A 13,188-nucleotide genomic window follows, 5' to 3' on the forward strand; every position below is an offset into this window, starting at 1 on the left:
TCTGTTCCTGGGTCACAGTAACAATGGATTACTGTAGTTCAATAATAGATGATGTACCAGTGGGAGTTAGGGAGCTGTTGGGAAGCCTGGCAATCAAACCTGATAAACTGCTTTGGGATGCTGATGTCTTATTGATCTGTCTCTGTGCCATATGATGATTTTTTTTTTAAATTAGCCTTCAGAAAAACCATGACATGTAATAAACAGTGTAATTTAGCATTCAGAGTTTAGCTAGGAGTGCATGGGTACCAGTACTCACTACGCTGGACTTTTTCACCATGCTGGATGGAGTTGGTGTTCAAAGGAGCGTTGAGGCCACAGCATCCCTGGGAGGGACAGCTCTGGCAGTGTCCCACCACTCCTGGGCGTTCCCGTGCTGGGGTGCAAAGAGGGGTCGCAGGTGTATGTGTATGAGTGTGTGACTGTGCGTTTTCTGTGTGTGTGTCTATGTGTGCATGTGAGTGTGCGTCTGTGTGTGTCTATGTGCATGATTGTGTGCGTCTGTGTGTCTGTCTGTGCGCATGAGTGTGCATGTCTATGTGAGTCTGTGTGAGTGTCTGTGTCTGTGTCTATGTGAGTGTCTGTCTGTGTGCGTCTGCCTGTGTGTGAATGTGTGTCTATATGTCTCTGCGTGAGTGTGTCTGTGTGAGTGTGTCTGTCTGTGTGTGTGATTGTGCGTGTCTATATGTCTGTCTGTGTGTCTGTGAACGTCTGTGTGTGTCCGTGTGAGTGTGTCTGAATCTGTGTGTGTGTCTGTCTGTGTGAGTGTGTCTGAGTCTGTGTCTGTGTGTGTGTGTCTGTGTGAGTGTGTCTGTCTGTGTGTGTCTGTCTGTGTGAGTGTGTCTGTGTGAGTGTGTCTGAGTCTGTGTCTGTCTGTGTGAGTGTGTCTGTGTGAGTGTGTCTGAGTCTGTGTCTGTGTGTGTGAGTGTGTCTGTCTGTGTGAGTGTGTCTGAGTGTGTCTGTGTGAGTGTGTCTGAGTCTGTGTCTGTGTGTGTGAGTGTGTCTGTCTGTGTGAGTGTGTCTGTCTGTGTCTGTCTGTGTGAGTCTGTCTGTGTGAGTGTGTCTGAGTCTGTGTCTGTGTGTGTGTGTGTGTGTGTGTGAGTGTGTCTGTCTGTGTGTGTCTGTCTGTGTGAGTGTGTCTGTGTGAGTGTGTCTGAGTCTGTGTCTGTGTGTGTGAGTGTGTCTGTGTGAGTGTGTCTGTGTGAGTGTGTCTGTCTGTGTGTGTGAGTGTGTCTGTGTGTGTGTGCGGGCGGAGGGCGGGCAGTGCCGCGGCGTGCCCGCTCTTGCCGCGGCCGCCGCGGGCGGGACTCGCCGGGCGGGGGCTCGGCGGGGAAGGGGCCGGGGCGCGGCGGGAGCCCCATTGGCTCTTCCCGGCAGCACATGTTGCCGGCCCGGCTATAAAGGCGGCCCGGCCTCGCCGCAGCCCGTCCTTCTGTCTTCACGTTTATACAGGGACACCGTCAGCTCCGGTGCCGCCGCCATGGCCATCGACGCGCTCTTGGGTAAATGGTGCCTCGTCTCCAGCGAGGGCTTCGAGGAGTACATGAAGGAGCTGGGTAAGAAGCCGGCGGCTCCCGCCCCCGGGAGGGAGGGATGGATGCCGGGATGCCGCCCCGGGGATGTGCTGTCGCCGCCGGCCGGCGAGGCTCTGTCCAAGGTCTGCGGGGAACGCGGTTCCGGAGCCGAGCCCGAGGGCGGGATGCAGCCCGGCCGTGAGCCACGGGTGGGCGGCGGCTGCGGGGCTGACGCCGGGATTCTCCGGGATGCAGCGCCGGGGGCTCCGGGAAGGGAGCGCTGGCCGGCAGCGGACCTTCTCTCGGGGGAGACTCTGGCTCCGCGTCCTGAAGCTGTCAGCGACCCTTTTTTCATCGTAATTGCTGGGAGGCAGGTGCCGGCATCTTCCCGCCGCCGCCTCCCTCCGCAGCGCCCGGGATTAGCCCGGCTGGTGCCGGTGCCGGCTGGGATTAGGCCGGTTCGCCCCTCCCTCCCCGGTGGTGCCCGGGAGGGGGCTCGGAGGGCGGCGGGTGCCGCACGGCAGCGCTGGGCCGGGCCGGGCTGGGTCACCCCGCCTGGGGCGGCCGCACAGACCTGCTGAGCCGGGGCTGCCTCCCCGTGGAGTCACCTTGGGTGTCTCCTACCGACAAACCCAAACTGGATCTGCTGCCTGTGGGTCACCGGCAGCCGGCTGCCCTGCCGGAGGCTATTTGCCTGCTTTCTTCTGCGGTCGTAGCACCCTTATCTCAGGGGGATGGTCCTGGCTTGTTATCCCTGCGTCTAGGTTGCCCTACATTTTGTAACGCGAAGTTACCGGATGAAGAACGCACCTAACAGATCAGGAGCCTCATCTGCATGCTCCAATTTACCCCTTTCCTTGTGAGCATCCTGGCTGACAGGTGATAGATACCAGGCAGTGTCTGTGTGGCCCAGGAGCTATTATTTTCTGCAATTTATTCACAGATGAAAGCCATGATATTTTCTCAAGAGGCAGAAGATGTAGCCTTATCCTTAGAGGGAGGAGAAGAAAGAATTTAGGTCTTGCATTCCTCATGCAAAATGCAAAAAGCATCCCTGCATTTATGCTCTGCAAACAGTGGTGGCTGCAATTATATTTTGGGAGGCCTGTCAGTATGTGATAGGTATGATATAGGAAAGCCTTTTTTGACTGAAGTCTTTGAGAGAGGAGGAAATTTTGGGAAGGAAATTCAAGAATCTTAAGATCAGTTTGGTTGAGCCATGGATTAGGATGCCTTGGTGCTTATGTCCAATGGCCAGACCTAGGCGTGTGCCAAGTTGCAACTTCAAAGCAGAAATTAGGTGCTGCAACTGCAGAGCACCTCCCATGTGTAGGCAGCAACAGGCTGTTGTTTGGTTTTAGAAAGAAATCATAAACCAGTCACTTTTCCATTTTACATTTACAATTTGGACAATTAAATTTATACCAAGTCACATTTCAGGAGCCAGTCATTTACTGGATTTAACACTTGCTGGCTACTTGTGCAGCTCTCTGCCTTTGTTCCTATTGATGCACCATAAATGAGACCATGCAGATTCTGCTCATACTGTGCAAAAGAACATTTGAGGACAAAGAAGCTGGAATTTCACTTCTTGCCATATGGAAGACACGTAGCTCATTTCTGTTTAGCTGGATTCCAAGCTGTAGCTGATCAAATAATTCCCTGATTACTCTGGCCTGGACTACAGCAACAGAATGTGTGTGAAGGTCACTGTGGCAATAATTTCCAGTTCCGATCAGAAAAGCTGGACTGAGCAGAACTGTTTTTTCTCTGTGAACTCAAGCTTTTAAAGCTCAATCCTGGAATTCCATTTGAGTCTGGAAAAGCAGTTGTCTGGAAAGTACTTTATTTCCCTCTCGAGGACTCAACACTTACCTCCACATACCAGGGGAGTGCTGTGCTGATACCTGACAACATTTTTTAACTACACCAGTTGCAGAACCCAGACACTCACTGACTTGGTGGTACTTTGTGCCCCATTTGGTTTCATATCAATTCGTGGTTCAGATAGGCACTTTCCAGTTTGATGGATTCGTGTTTGTTGCTTGCTGCCCTCTTATTTGCATTTTCAGTCTCCAGATCAAAAAGATTCAAGCAAACCCCGCAAAGAGTTCATACAGGGGCTGAAGCAGGGTCAATCTGAAGAGTTTTGAGGGCTGATGTCTCCACATCATGAATTTTCAGCCATTTGCAAATTACTCATTTTGCTCATTTTGCCATTTCTTTCTTTTTCATCAGTATGTAAGCACTATTTTTTATGATAATGATTTTCCTAAACACGATGCTTTTATGATATGGTAATCTTAAACACAGAATGCAAAATATGAAATTTAACTTAAAATCGCATGTTTGCAATGGTGTACAAATTAATGGAAGAGTATTTATTGAGTAAGTTTCAATAAAGTGGATTAATCTGTCAATAAAAATAATTTGTAGAATTTTAAAAAAGTGTTCAGGATTTGACGAGAATATTTTTATTTTAGTTTAAACGTCTGTATTTGTTTTCCTGTTTGCTATTTATTTCTGCTTAAAAAAATCAGCACTGAGTTTTGGGATATCTACAAATCCTCTAGAGGGCAAAAGAAATTTAACTTTAGCTCTCTGAGGAAACAAAAGAGTAACTCTGCAAATAAGCTTTTTTCCTTCCTCATCTGTGGAAAATTTAAAACATCCTCTTTCTTTGTGGCTCTCGAGCTTTGATTCTCAAGTGTATTTAAGTGCCTAATTAAATGGGAATTACGTATTTGAATTCTTGTGTGGCCCTAAGCCTCAGGGTTTAACTTACTTTGTGCCTCTCCTCTTGCAGGTGTGGGTATGGCTATGAGAAAAATGGGAAGCATGGCCAAACCAGACGTTTACATTATTAAGGATGGAGACACAATCACCATAAAAACAGAAAGCACCTTCAAAACTTCACAGTTCAGCTTCAAGCTTGGTGAGAAATTTGAGGAAAATACATTAGATGGCAGGAAAACACAGGTCAGTATACTGGACTTTCTGTTGGAAAAAGGCAATTCTTTGGGTGTTTTACGAGGGAGATGCATTTTAAATCTGTTTTGGCATCCACACTAACAATGCTTTATTTGATGAGCAGTTGTCTCTGTAAGTCTTATTGAAATATTTTTAAACATGGATTAAGCAAATTCCAAAGAGGGAGAATGCTGAAATCAATAGTCTTGTGTATTTTGCTGTTTTCATTTTGTAGCAGAAGCATTTTTTCAGTAAAACTAACAGACCTCTAAATCCCTGTTAAAGCCAAATGCCACTTCATTTGAAGCCTGTGGAAAAAAATGCCATTGATGTTTAATCAGAGGCAATTCAGCCCTAGGGTTAACCTTTCTGCTCTGTCTCATATTTGCATAACAAGAGAGCCTGGTTCAGTGTGGGGTGGGATCACAGACAGCAAGGCAACCATGTGAATTACAGACACTAAACTCCAGTTTTAGAAGGCAGTTTCTCCTTGCACCTAGTGGGGAGAATATTTATCCTAAAGGAGGCAAAACACAAAGGATACATCTCATTTGCTCGTGTGAGTGGTCTCTGTTTATCACCCCCCCCCCTCCAGCCACACACTTTCCGTTCATCTATTACTGCAAGATCAGATAAGTGCTACACAAAAGCTCAAAGCCCATGTAACAAAGATGAACAGAGAACATCTTCTGCTCCTGTCAATTAGAATTGTGGATGCTGTCAAAGGTCTGTCTGATGCAGAAATGTGTCAGAGCAGTCAGTTAATTGCTGTATGAAGAGGATTGATAAAATGCTGAAGATTATCTCTGGCTTTGTAGTTGTCAATGATAAAATTATTGAGTGAGCTGGGGTGGGAATCTTTCATTTGGAATAAAGTGTTGAAAAGCCTCGGTGCTGCCCAAATGTCATGGGGAAAATACTAATGCTCAGGTTATTCTTTCAGACCCTTGTCAGCTTAAAAGATGATGGGTCATTGATTCAAGAGCAGGAATGGGATGGCAAGAAGACCACAATAACGAGGAAGCTCGTGGATGGACAGTTGGTGGTGGTGAGTTCAGTCCCACTTGCTGATCCCCAAGTGCTGCTGGTTGGTAGCCTGAAATGTAACTCTTAATGTGTCTTTTTCCCTCCTGTTGGTCTGCACTGAGTGCTAAATTGATAAATCCATCTCTTTATCTTCTAGGAATGTGACATGAATGGTGTCAAGTGTGTTAGAGTCTACCAGAAAGCATGAGGACGTCTTCAGGTTCATTAAGAACTTACTGCAAACAACTCAGTTCAGTGGACAGAGCTCCTTTTCACTCCGTTTTCCTTTTCCCTGTTTTCTAGTATTTCAATGGACTGAGTAGCTGAGTGCAATTCTTTTTAAAGGTGGTGATGTAACTATTATGTAACTATTCTCAACTTAGGCTATTAAATAAAATTATTGAATATATGAAGTGAAATGTTGTTCCTATAGTGAAATTTTAAGTGAGGTTTCAAAAAAAAAACCCAACAAAACTGATTTGGTTTTAGGCTCTACTACAATCTGCCCTAAGCTCAAAACAAGCCCCAATATATTGCAAACATCCCTAGTTTCTAAGAGTAAAATTTGAAATTGGAACAACTCCATAGCCCAAACTTTGAATGTTTTTTCTTAACTTTCATGTTACAAAGTAAATAGAATTGGGTGGGTATCAATATGAAATAAGCTAAATTGGTGTTTAATTAGAGGTCAGTTTGGTTTTTTTGTTTCAAACCAACAGTTTTCTTAATCTCCATATATATATATATATACACACACACACACACCAGTAAGCCAATGAACATGATAAATCTAAGCAAGCACATACACACTTTCTTGAAAGGAAGCCTTATTTTAAGAAGACTTTTCCTAGCAGAACTCTTATTCCATGTCTAGTAACATTCTAAAAATTCTTAACCAAAATCTGCTGAAATACTGCCTGAAACCTAAAGCCTCATTTTTTTTAAACTTGTTAGAAACACCTAGCAATGGAGTTTATATGCTTTGAAGTGCCATAATAAATAATCAGAAATATCACTGTCTTGAGTATTACTTTTATACCGGTTGAGAAACAGAGCCTATAATGCTACTATTCTGCCAAAGAGATGTCAATGAAACAAAAATGAAAAAGGTTGAGGTGAATTTCTGTGATACCAGACAAGCCTATCCTAAAAGTGAAGCCATTTGGTGACAAGAAGTTTTCCATGACTTCAGGAGCCTGGGGGATCATGCAATTGCACAGGTCCCGTTTGCTGCATCTGTCATTGCAGAATTGATTTTTTACTTCTGAGACTTCAGCTGCTCAGTGTATGTATCATACTATTGAGCTTATTCAAACAAAAAAATATATTTTATGTTAATTCTAACCATGGAAACTGGCTTTTCCCGTTATTTTGGACCATTTATCTTTTTCAGAATTTTGACTATGATGTCATCTCCTTTGCCTCTGTCATCTGAAAGCATTTCTTGCTGGAGAATATTTCTTGCAATTGCTTTCTGTGGCATCTCTTTGAGTTGTCATTTTTCCACACTATTTTCTACTGGTATTTTTCCTCATTTTAATATGAACCCTTCTTACACAGACATTAGAAATAGAAGGAATCTACCCATAGAAGTAATATGGAAAACATGCTGATCTGGTAAGGGACCTACTGACTTTCAGATCAGAAATACACTAAACAGCATCAGGCATGATATGAAACTCCTGCCTCCCTTCCTAAAGAGACAGTGTTACTGCTTTTGGCTGGGCATTAAGCCTTCTATGGGGTCACTGGTCTGTCATTTACCTCTGCTTGTTTACTCCTGATCCTGGGTAGTGTTAATTGTTTATCTTTCATTAGAATGGAAAAATAGTCCAAAACCTTTTATAGGGACATCCGTTTTGATTACAATGAGATCACTTCTTGTAAAACAAAAGGCAGAGGAGTTTATTTTTTAGAGTGATTTCCTTTGGAAACCAGGCTTATAAAGTCTGCATATCTGTGCTCTCCAAATTCAGCCACACGTGAAGTAGAGGCTAGAGGTGCCAAAGATAACTATTCTTCCACAAATGTCATGAAAATAGGTGGCCTGATGAGGCGATGGACCATTAAAGTATGCTGATGATGGAAAGACTGTACATGGAAGTGACACTTTGACATTAAATGGAAGAAAAACATAACAAGCTCTCTTGGCAAACCTAAGATGTTATCTTAAGTACGGAAGCTGACCAATGATAGGAGGTAGATCAAGAGGAAAGTGGAATTCTTTGGAGCTAATTCCCCAGAACTACTTAGTCTCACATGTTTATTTGCTTTATTTTGATGTTAGCTCCAGCTTCAGTTGCCAGTAACTTCAATGTAAGTGTACTGTGACCCAGAGCTACCATATATACAACCTGTTTGTGTTAAATTAGACCATACACTTAAAATGACAAGTGTTTTATAGTTCTGCAAGCCAAGATTTATAATGTTCAAGACTTGAAAATTTATTTAGTTTCCAATTATTTATTATATTAGAAAAGAGCTTCACTCTTCATGAGTTTATATGCACAATATTCTCATCAGTGCAAAATAACCAGTTGTCCTGACATTTGAATAACCGTAGTTCACTCTATCACATAAGAAAGCAGAAAATAAGACTTCTGAGTAGATCTAAAAAAAAGTAGTTGTGCATTATCCAGCCAGGACTGCTTTACAATGCTAAAGAAATAAATAACAAAACATGTTTTGTTGTGATATTTTAGTGCATGTTTTATGAAATATTTTGGAGGCATGGAGGAATCATGTTTAGCAAACGAAGCTGCAAGTAGAACTTGCTCAAAGAGAACCAGTTTCCATGTCCAAAACACATTCATTTAAAGTCACGAGCAGTGTCCAATTTATATCATTAAATCTCACTGCTCCAACTGGTGTAGTTCTGCTGTTTACAAGGAAGAGGCTGCTGTTCATGTGTTTGTTTGTCACAAACATTAAGTGGGTGGGTAAGTGGAGTTTTTTTGGTAGTGAAGTGGAATAAAAGAGTAGAAAATGTTTAGTAATTTAGATCTGATATTCCACCACATTAGGGAAGTATCTTGTTTGAGCTTTCCAGGAATACTAATGAGATGGTACTGTGCTTTGTCAAGAGCGTACTGGCTCTGTATAATGCTCAGACTACTAAGGATTTTCCTGTTATGGTTTGGTTTAATGATTTATTTCAAAATTGTTGTCCTACTCTGTCTGCAATCTCTGCAATTAATACCGGCTTTTCCTCTTCCTCTCCCCTTCCTACCTCACACATGCCCTCCAGATCAAAGTTTTTTAAAAAACAAAGTCAGTGGTAGGAAACATCTCGGTTTTCTGAGGATATGGTTCCACTGATAGCTGTCAGCTGTCCAGAAAAGAAAGAGTGCTTATTTCTTTAGGTGTGAAGATCAAGTGTAGGGAAGACAGTTTTGTTCTGCCATTGGCCACTTGGACTATATTAACTGAGACTCAAACATCTGAAAAGCAAACTAATCACTGAATAGGCACCCTTATTATTATTTTTTAACGTTAAGATTTAAAAATCTAGTATTGTATAAACCACCTCACCTACTTCTGCCTAATATTATATCCTATGAATTCTTCATAAAGCAATCCATTCAAAGTAACTCTTATTAAGATTAGATGCTGAAAGTAAGTCCCCTGTAAATACTTTTTGGGGTCCTAAGAGAGTCCTGGGTCTCTGCCCAGAAGCCCCCTTTTAGCTCAGCCTGGGGTGTCTGTCCGTGCCTGAGCTGGTTATCAGAGCCTCAGTCTCCAGCTCAGATATCTTCAGACTTCATTCATACAAAAATTCATACTTAAAATTAATTTCTATGAAGGAACTACCATATTGTTTGTATTCTACATAAAATGGTTTAACAGAAATAAAAGCAACGATTGCAGACCAGTTCTGCTCAGACCTTTGTTGGTGATTCCTTCCCTGCCTGTGTGCTGACATAATGAATGGATTAGAAACCTTTGCACTATGTTGATTATTTGTGATTGTAGGGAAAAAAAGCCCCAGTGTGAGAGTGGGTGGGAGCAAGTTAACATATATTAATTATTCTTTGATGCCTAATTCAGTTCCATTGTTCAGCCCTGAGAGGATTTAGCACTATTTTCTTAGGTTTTGGAGAAAATCCAGCATCTGTGTAAACACATTTTTGTCCCATGGTTCTTCTAGCTTTGGCTTTACAGCCCTTGTACATCAAATTAAGTTTTTGTTGACATTTCCCAGAATGGTTTTACTTCATACTATTATTTCAGAGGAAAAGGAAACACTATGAGAGACCCTGCTCCCAAGAGTGAATTTGGTTTCCTTTCCAGGAAAAATGTTTTCAAAATCAATTCCCTCTACCGGGTGGTCTTAATTATATTCTGAAGATATTTACATGTGAAGTTCATTATAGTTTCAGAAGAAATGTAAAGTTTCTGCAACACATGCAACCCAGAAACAGTTTCAGATCATGTCCTACAAAATCTGCTGAATCCTAAATAATATTGTTGACACTTTAAAATAAATAACGTTTGCCATTAATCACAGATGTGCACTCTGAAATTAAACACCAGAAGACAAATATCCCAGACTGAGGACCATGCATACTATTTATCTAGGACTGGATCTGTTGCTCCCCTAGGCAGAGCATCTGGTTCCCTGGAGGATTCCTGTTTGAAATCATTGAGTCTACCTGCAGAAAAGGTGTTAGCTAAGGGTGAGCTCATTGTGCAGTGCAAGTGTCCAACAGAAAACTGAGGGACTGAGTGCAATTTTAAAGCTGGGAAGGCAGTGAGTTGCTGATGAATACCCCAGGGGCATTCTTGTTCAGTGGCTTGAATGTCTGTGGCATGGTCTTCTGGGATCCTGTGATGAAATCCTGTATGGTGATCAGCAAATTCAAAAGCATACAGAATAGCATAGCCCTGAATGGCTTGACCTCAAGGGAAACCTTGAACTGAGGTCAGAGAGTCCATGACAGGGAGTTTCTGGAAACTCCTAGAGTTCAAAGACTCCTTGAATACATGGTAAGTTGAGCTGAAGGCAACTTGGACTGACTCTTCACTATACAAATTATGGCCAGGCCTTGTAATGGCAATTTAATTCTATAAGTAGCAGTAGAGTATACCAGTAGGAATTATTCCTTTTTTTTGTGTAATGTAATTAAGGCAAATATTAATACTGTCTCTTAAACTGTGTAAAGCAGTATTTGATACTGGGATTTGCTCTGAGTGCTTTCTATTATCTCATCTCATTCTCCTAAACCACCTTGTGTGGAGGGAGCAGAGCCCCTCACAGGGCCTCCCTGGAGAGATATTGCCCAGATAAGAATTGCTCAGTCATGATGACTAGGCTAAGAGACCCTTCTCCCCACTTTGGAAACCCACTTCATCTCCTGGTAAAACTATTGGTCATATTTCCTCAGCCCCAAATCATTGGTCCTTCTGCCAAGCCATGCTTTCCTTCTAAAAACCCCTGCTTTTACCCATTCAGTGGAATGCTGCTGTCACTGGACTCCCCTTTGCAGAAGACAATAAAGAACTCTGTGGAACCTCTACACAGCACTTCCCAGCTCTTCTCCCTGCCTTGGCTGAGGTACCTTGCAAGCCAAGCTGAAATCACTCAGAGCTGAAATCACTAAAAGAGCTGATTGCCTGAAATCCAGGCAGTGCTTGTGTTCGGTACCTTGTGGCTGAGACTGCCTAGGACTCCAGGACAGGCTGTTCCTTGTTCCTCTCCATCCTGTGACAGACAGAAGTCCTGGGACTTCTGTGGCAACCAGGGTCAGACCAACCCCAGGCACCAGCCACAAAAACCTTGCTTTGTCCAGATTGCACATAAATAAAGTTCAGAAAATGAGATGTTTCTATTCTTTGATGTTTATATTTTTCTGTTGGTGAGAGGCAGAATGAAAATGAGAGGTGCATTTCTCTGCTGGGGGATTGCTTGAATAATTGTATTCTTACTGCCCACTTCATGGAACACAGTCCTTCTGTAAAGGTCTAGCTTAGTCCTTTAAGTTGGCTGCTTGTCTGAAACTGTGACAGAGGAAAGGAAGCCAATTGAATAGAACAGAAATCACAGATGCCTCAGTGCCTTAACTCCTCACTTCTCTTTCCTCTTGTTGTTAGCACAACACAGTCCATGCTTATCTGAGCCTGACTATTATCCTAATGTGTGCTCACTTTCTTCATAAAGATTATTCTTTTTTTCCCTATTTTTAAGATTAACAGGTCACTCAGATTCTGAACATCCAGCTGTTGTAAACTGAAACATGGATTAAGAAACATAAGAATTAATATGTGTATCTTGTCCAGTCTCCCCCTTTTTATGTTTTTTAAAGATTGTTTTCCTCACTCTGTTTTTCAGCACCAAGAGAATGATGAAAAAAACTAAGTTCAGAACTTTCCACTCCAACTACATGCAATGTTATCCATGGCAGCCATCTTAAAAATCTGATTTTTAAGCAGTAAATGTCTAAGTAATATTAGCCAGAGATAGAATTGTTTCCACATGCTCTTTGTTCTTATGCTTGTGCTGAAGTGGTTTTAAGCAGAATTCTCTACAGTACTTAATCAGTATAGTCCTGACCTAAGAAAGTAGATATGTGTTTACCCAAAAAGCCAACCTCTGCTGAATTACTTTTTTAAAATAGTGACAGTCCTACTAATTTCTGAGTGTAATTTTTGATAATCAAATCAAATAAACAACTTCATCTGAAAAAATCTGCTTCCTTTATTAATCTGTCAGCTAAAATTTCACAGATCTGGACAAATTTAACCATATCCAGATGGAACTGGAACTCAAGTTTCAAACAGGAATGTAAAAATTTATAGCTTAATTTTTGATTTCTGCCTTGTAGCTATCTTAATTTGCAGTGTTCTGAGATGTCCCCTCATGTTGTAGGTCTGCTCCCAGTTAGTCATATCTGTCAAATATACATATTACTTTGGGAAGTTACTCAATTATATCCTTACCCTGTGATCAATGTTTAAGACACAGCCATAGGTCTGAAGAGGAAAATGAAGGAACGATTCAAATTAAATATACCTTGATACAATATGACCAAAAGAAGTCTGTGAAGAAAGGCCTCTCCTGAGATTTTTCTGTTACAGAAAACACAAATCTGAAAAACTACCTATTCTTGGAAAAATAGAGTGATACCAAACCTTTAGGAATGTTTAAAACATCTTAGATAAGGCTGTGAAAACGCAGGCAATCATCCATAGCTCTAATTCCTGTAGATAGTGACTTATTTGGATATGGCTAGATACTCCTTGTGATTAAAAGCACTGTCTGTGAGAGACTGTCCAGACATCTACTGGAATTTCCCTTTCCCCCAGCTAATAATCCTTTTGGTCAGCTGTATTTTTGTTCCATTGCAATTGACTATTTTCTTAGAGATAAAATCAGGTTTTTTCTCTATTTAGTGAGATTTCTCTGGTCGTGTTGTACTTGTGTCTTTAAATTTCAGTAGATGCATTGCACTCTTCCATAATTTCTTCTATAGATTTTACTAGAGAGTTAACTTCTGCATTGAGGCTGAGTCATACTGACTTGGATTTCTGGGCTGGATTCCTGCTAAAATCAAGAGCTAAGTGCATTTATTATAGAGGCACTGAGAGCATCTTGTGAAGCAGTAACCTTTGATATCAATGGAAAGCCCTGCATTACTACAGTATCATTGGATTAGGCCTTAGTAACCGAAAACTAATATCA

At 41.9% G+C, this 13,188-nt stretch overlaps 1 protein-coding gene across 1 annotated transcript; it reads left to right on the forward strand.

Moving 5' to 3' along the window:
- The first annotated feature begins 278 nt into the window (after window positions 1-278).
- LOC134057702 (fatty acid-binding protein 5-like) lies at window positions 279-5,718 on the forward strand. The gene is given in 6 exon segments (XM_062514692.1): window positions 279-400; window positions 1,229-1,407; window positions 1,410-1,556; window positions 4,321-4,493; window positions 5,428-5,532; window positions 5,668-5,718. Coding segments are annotated over 6 exon segments (777 nt in total).
- The last annotated feature ends 7,470 nt before the right edge of the window (window positions 5,719-13,188 follow it).

The sequence above is a fragment of the Cinclus cinclus genome, chromosome 1 (genome assembly GCF_963662255.1).
Source record: "Cinclus cinclus chromosome 1, bCinCin1.1, whole genome shotgun sequence".
NCBI classification, from domain to species: domain Eukaryota; kingdom Metazoa; phylum Chordata; class Aves; order Passeriformes; family Cinclidae; genus Cinclus; species Cinclus cinclus.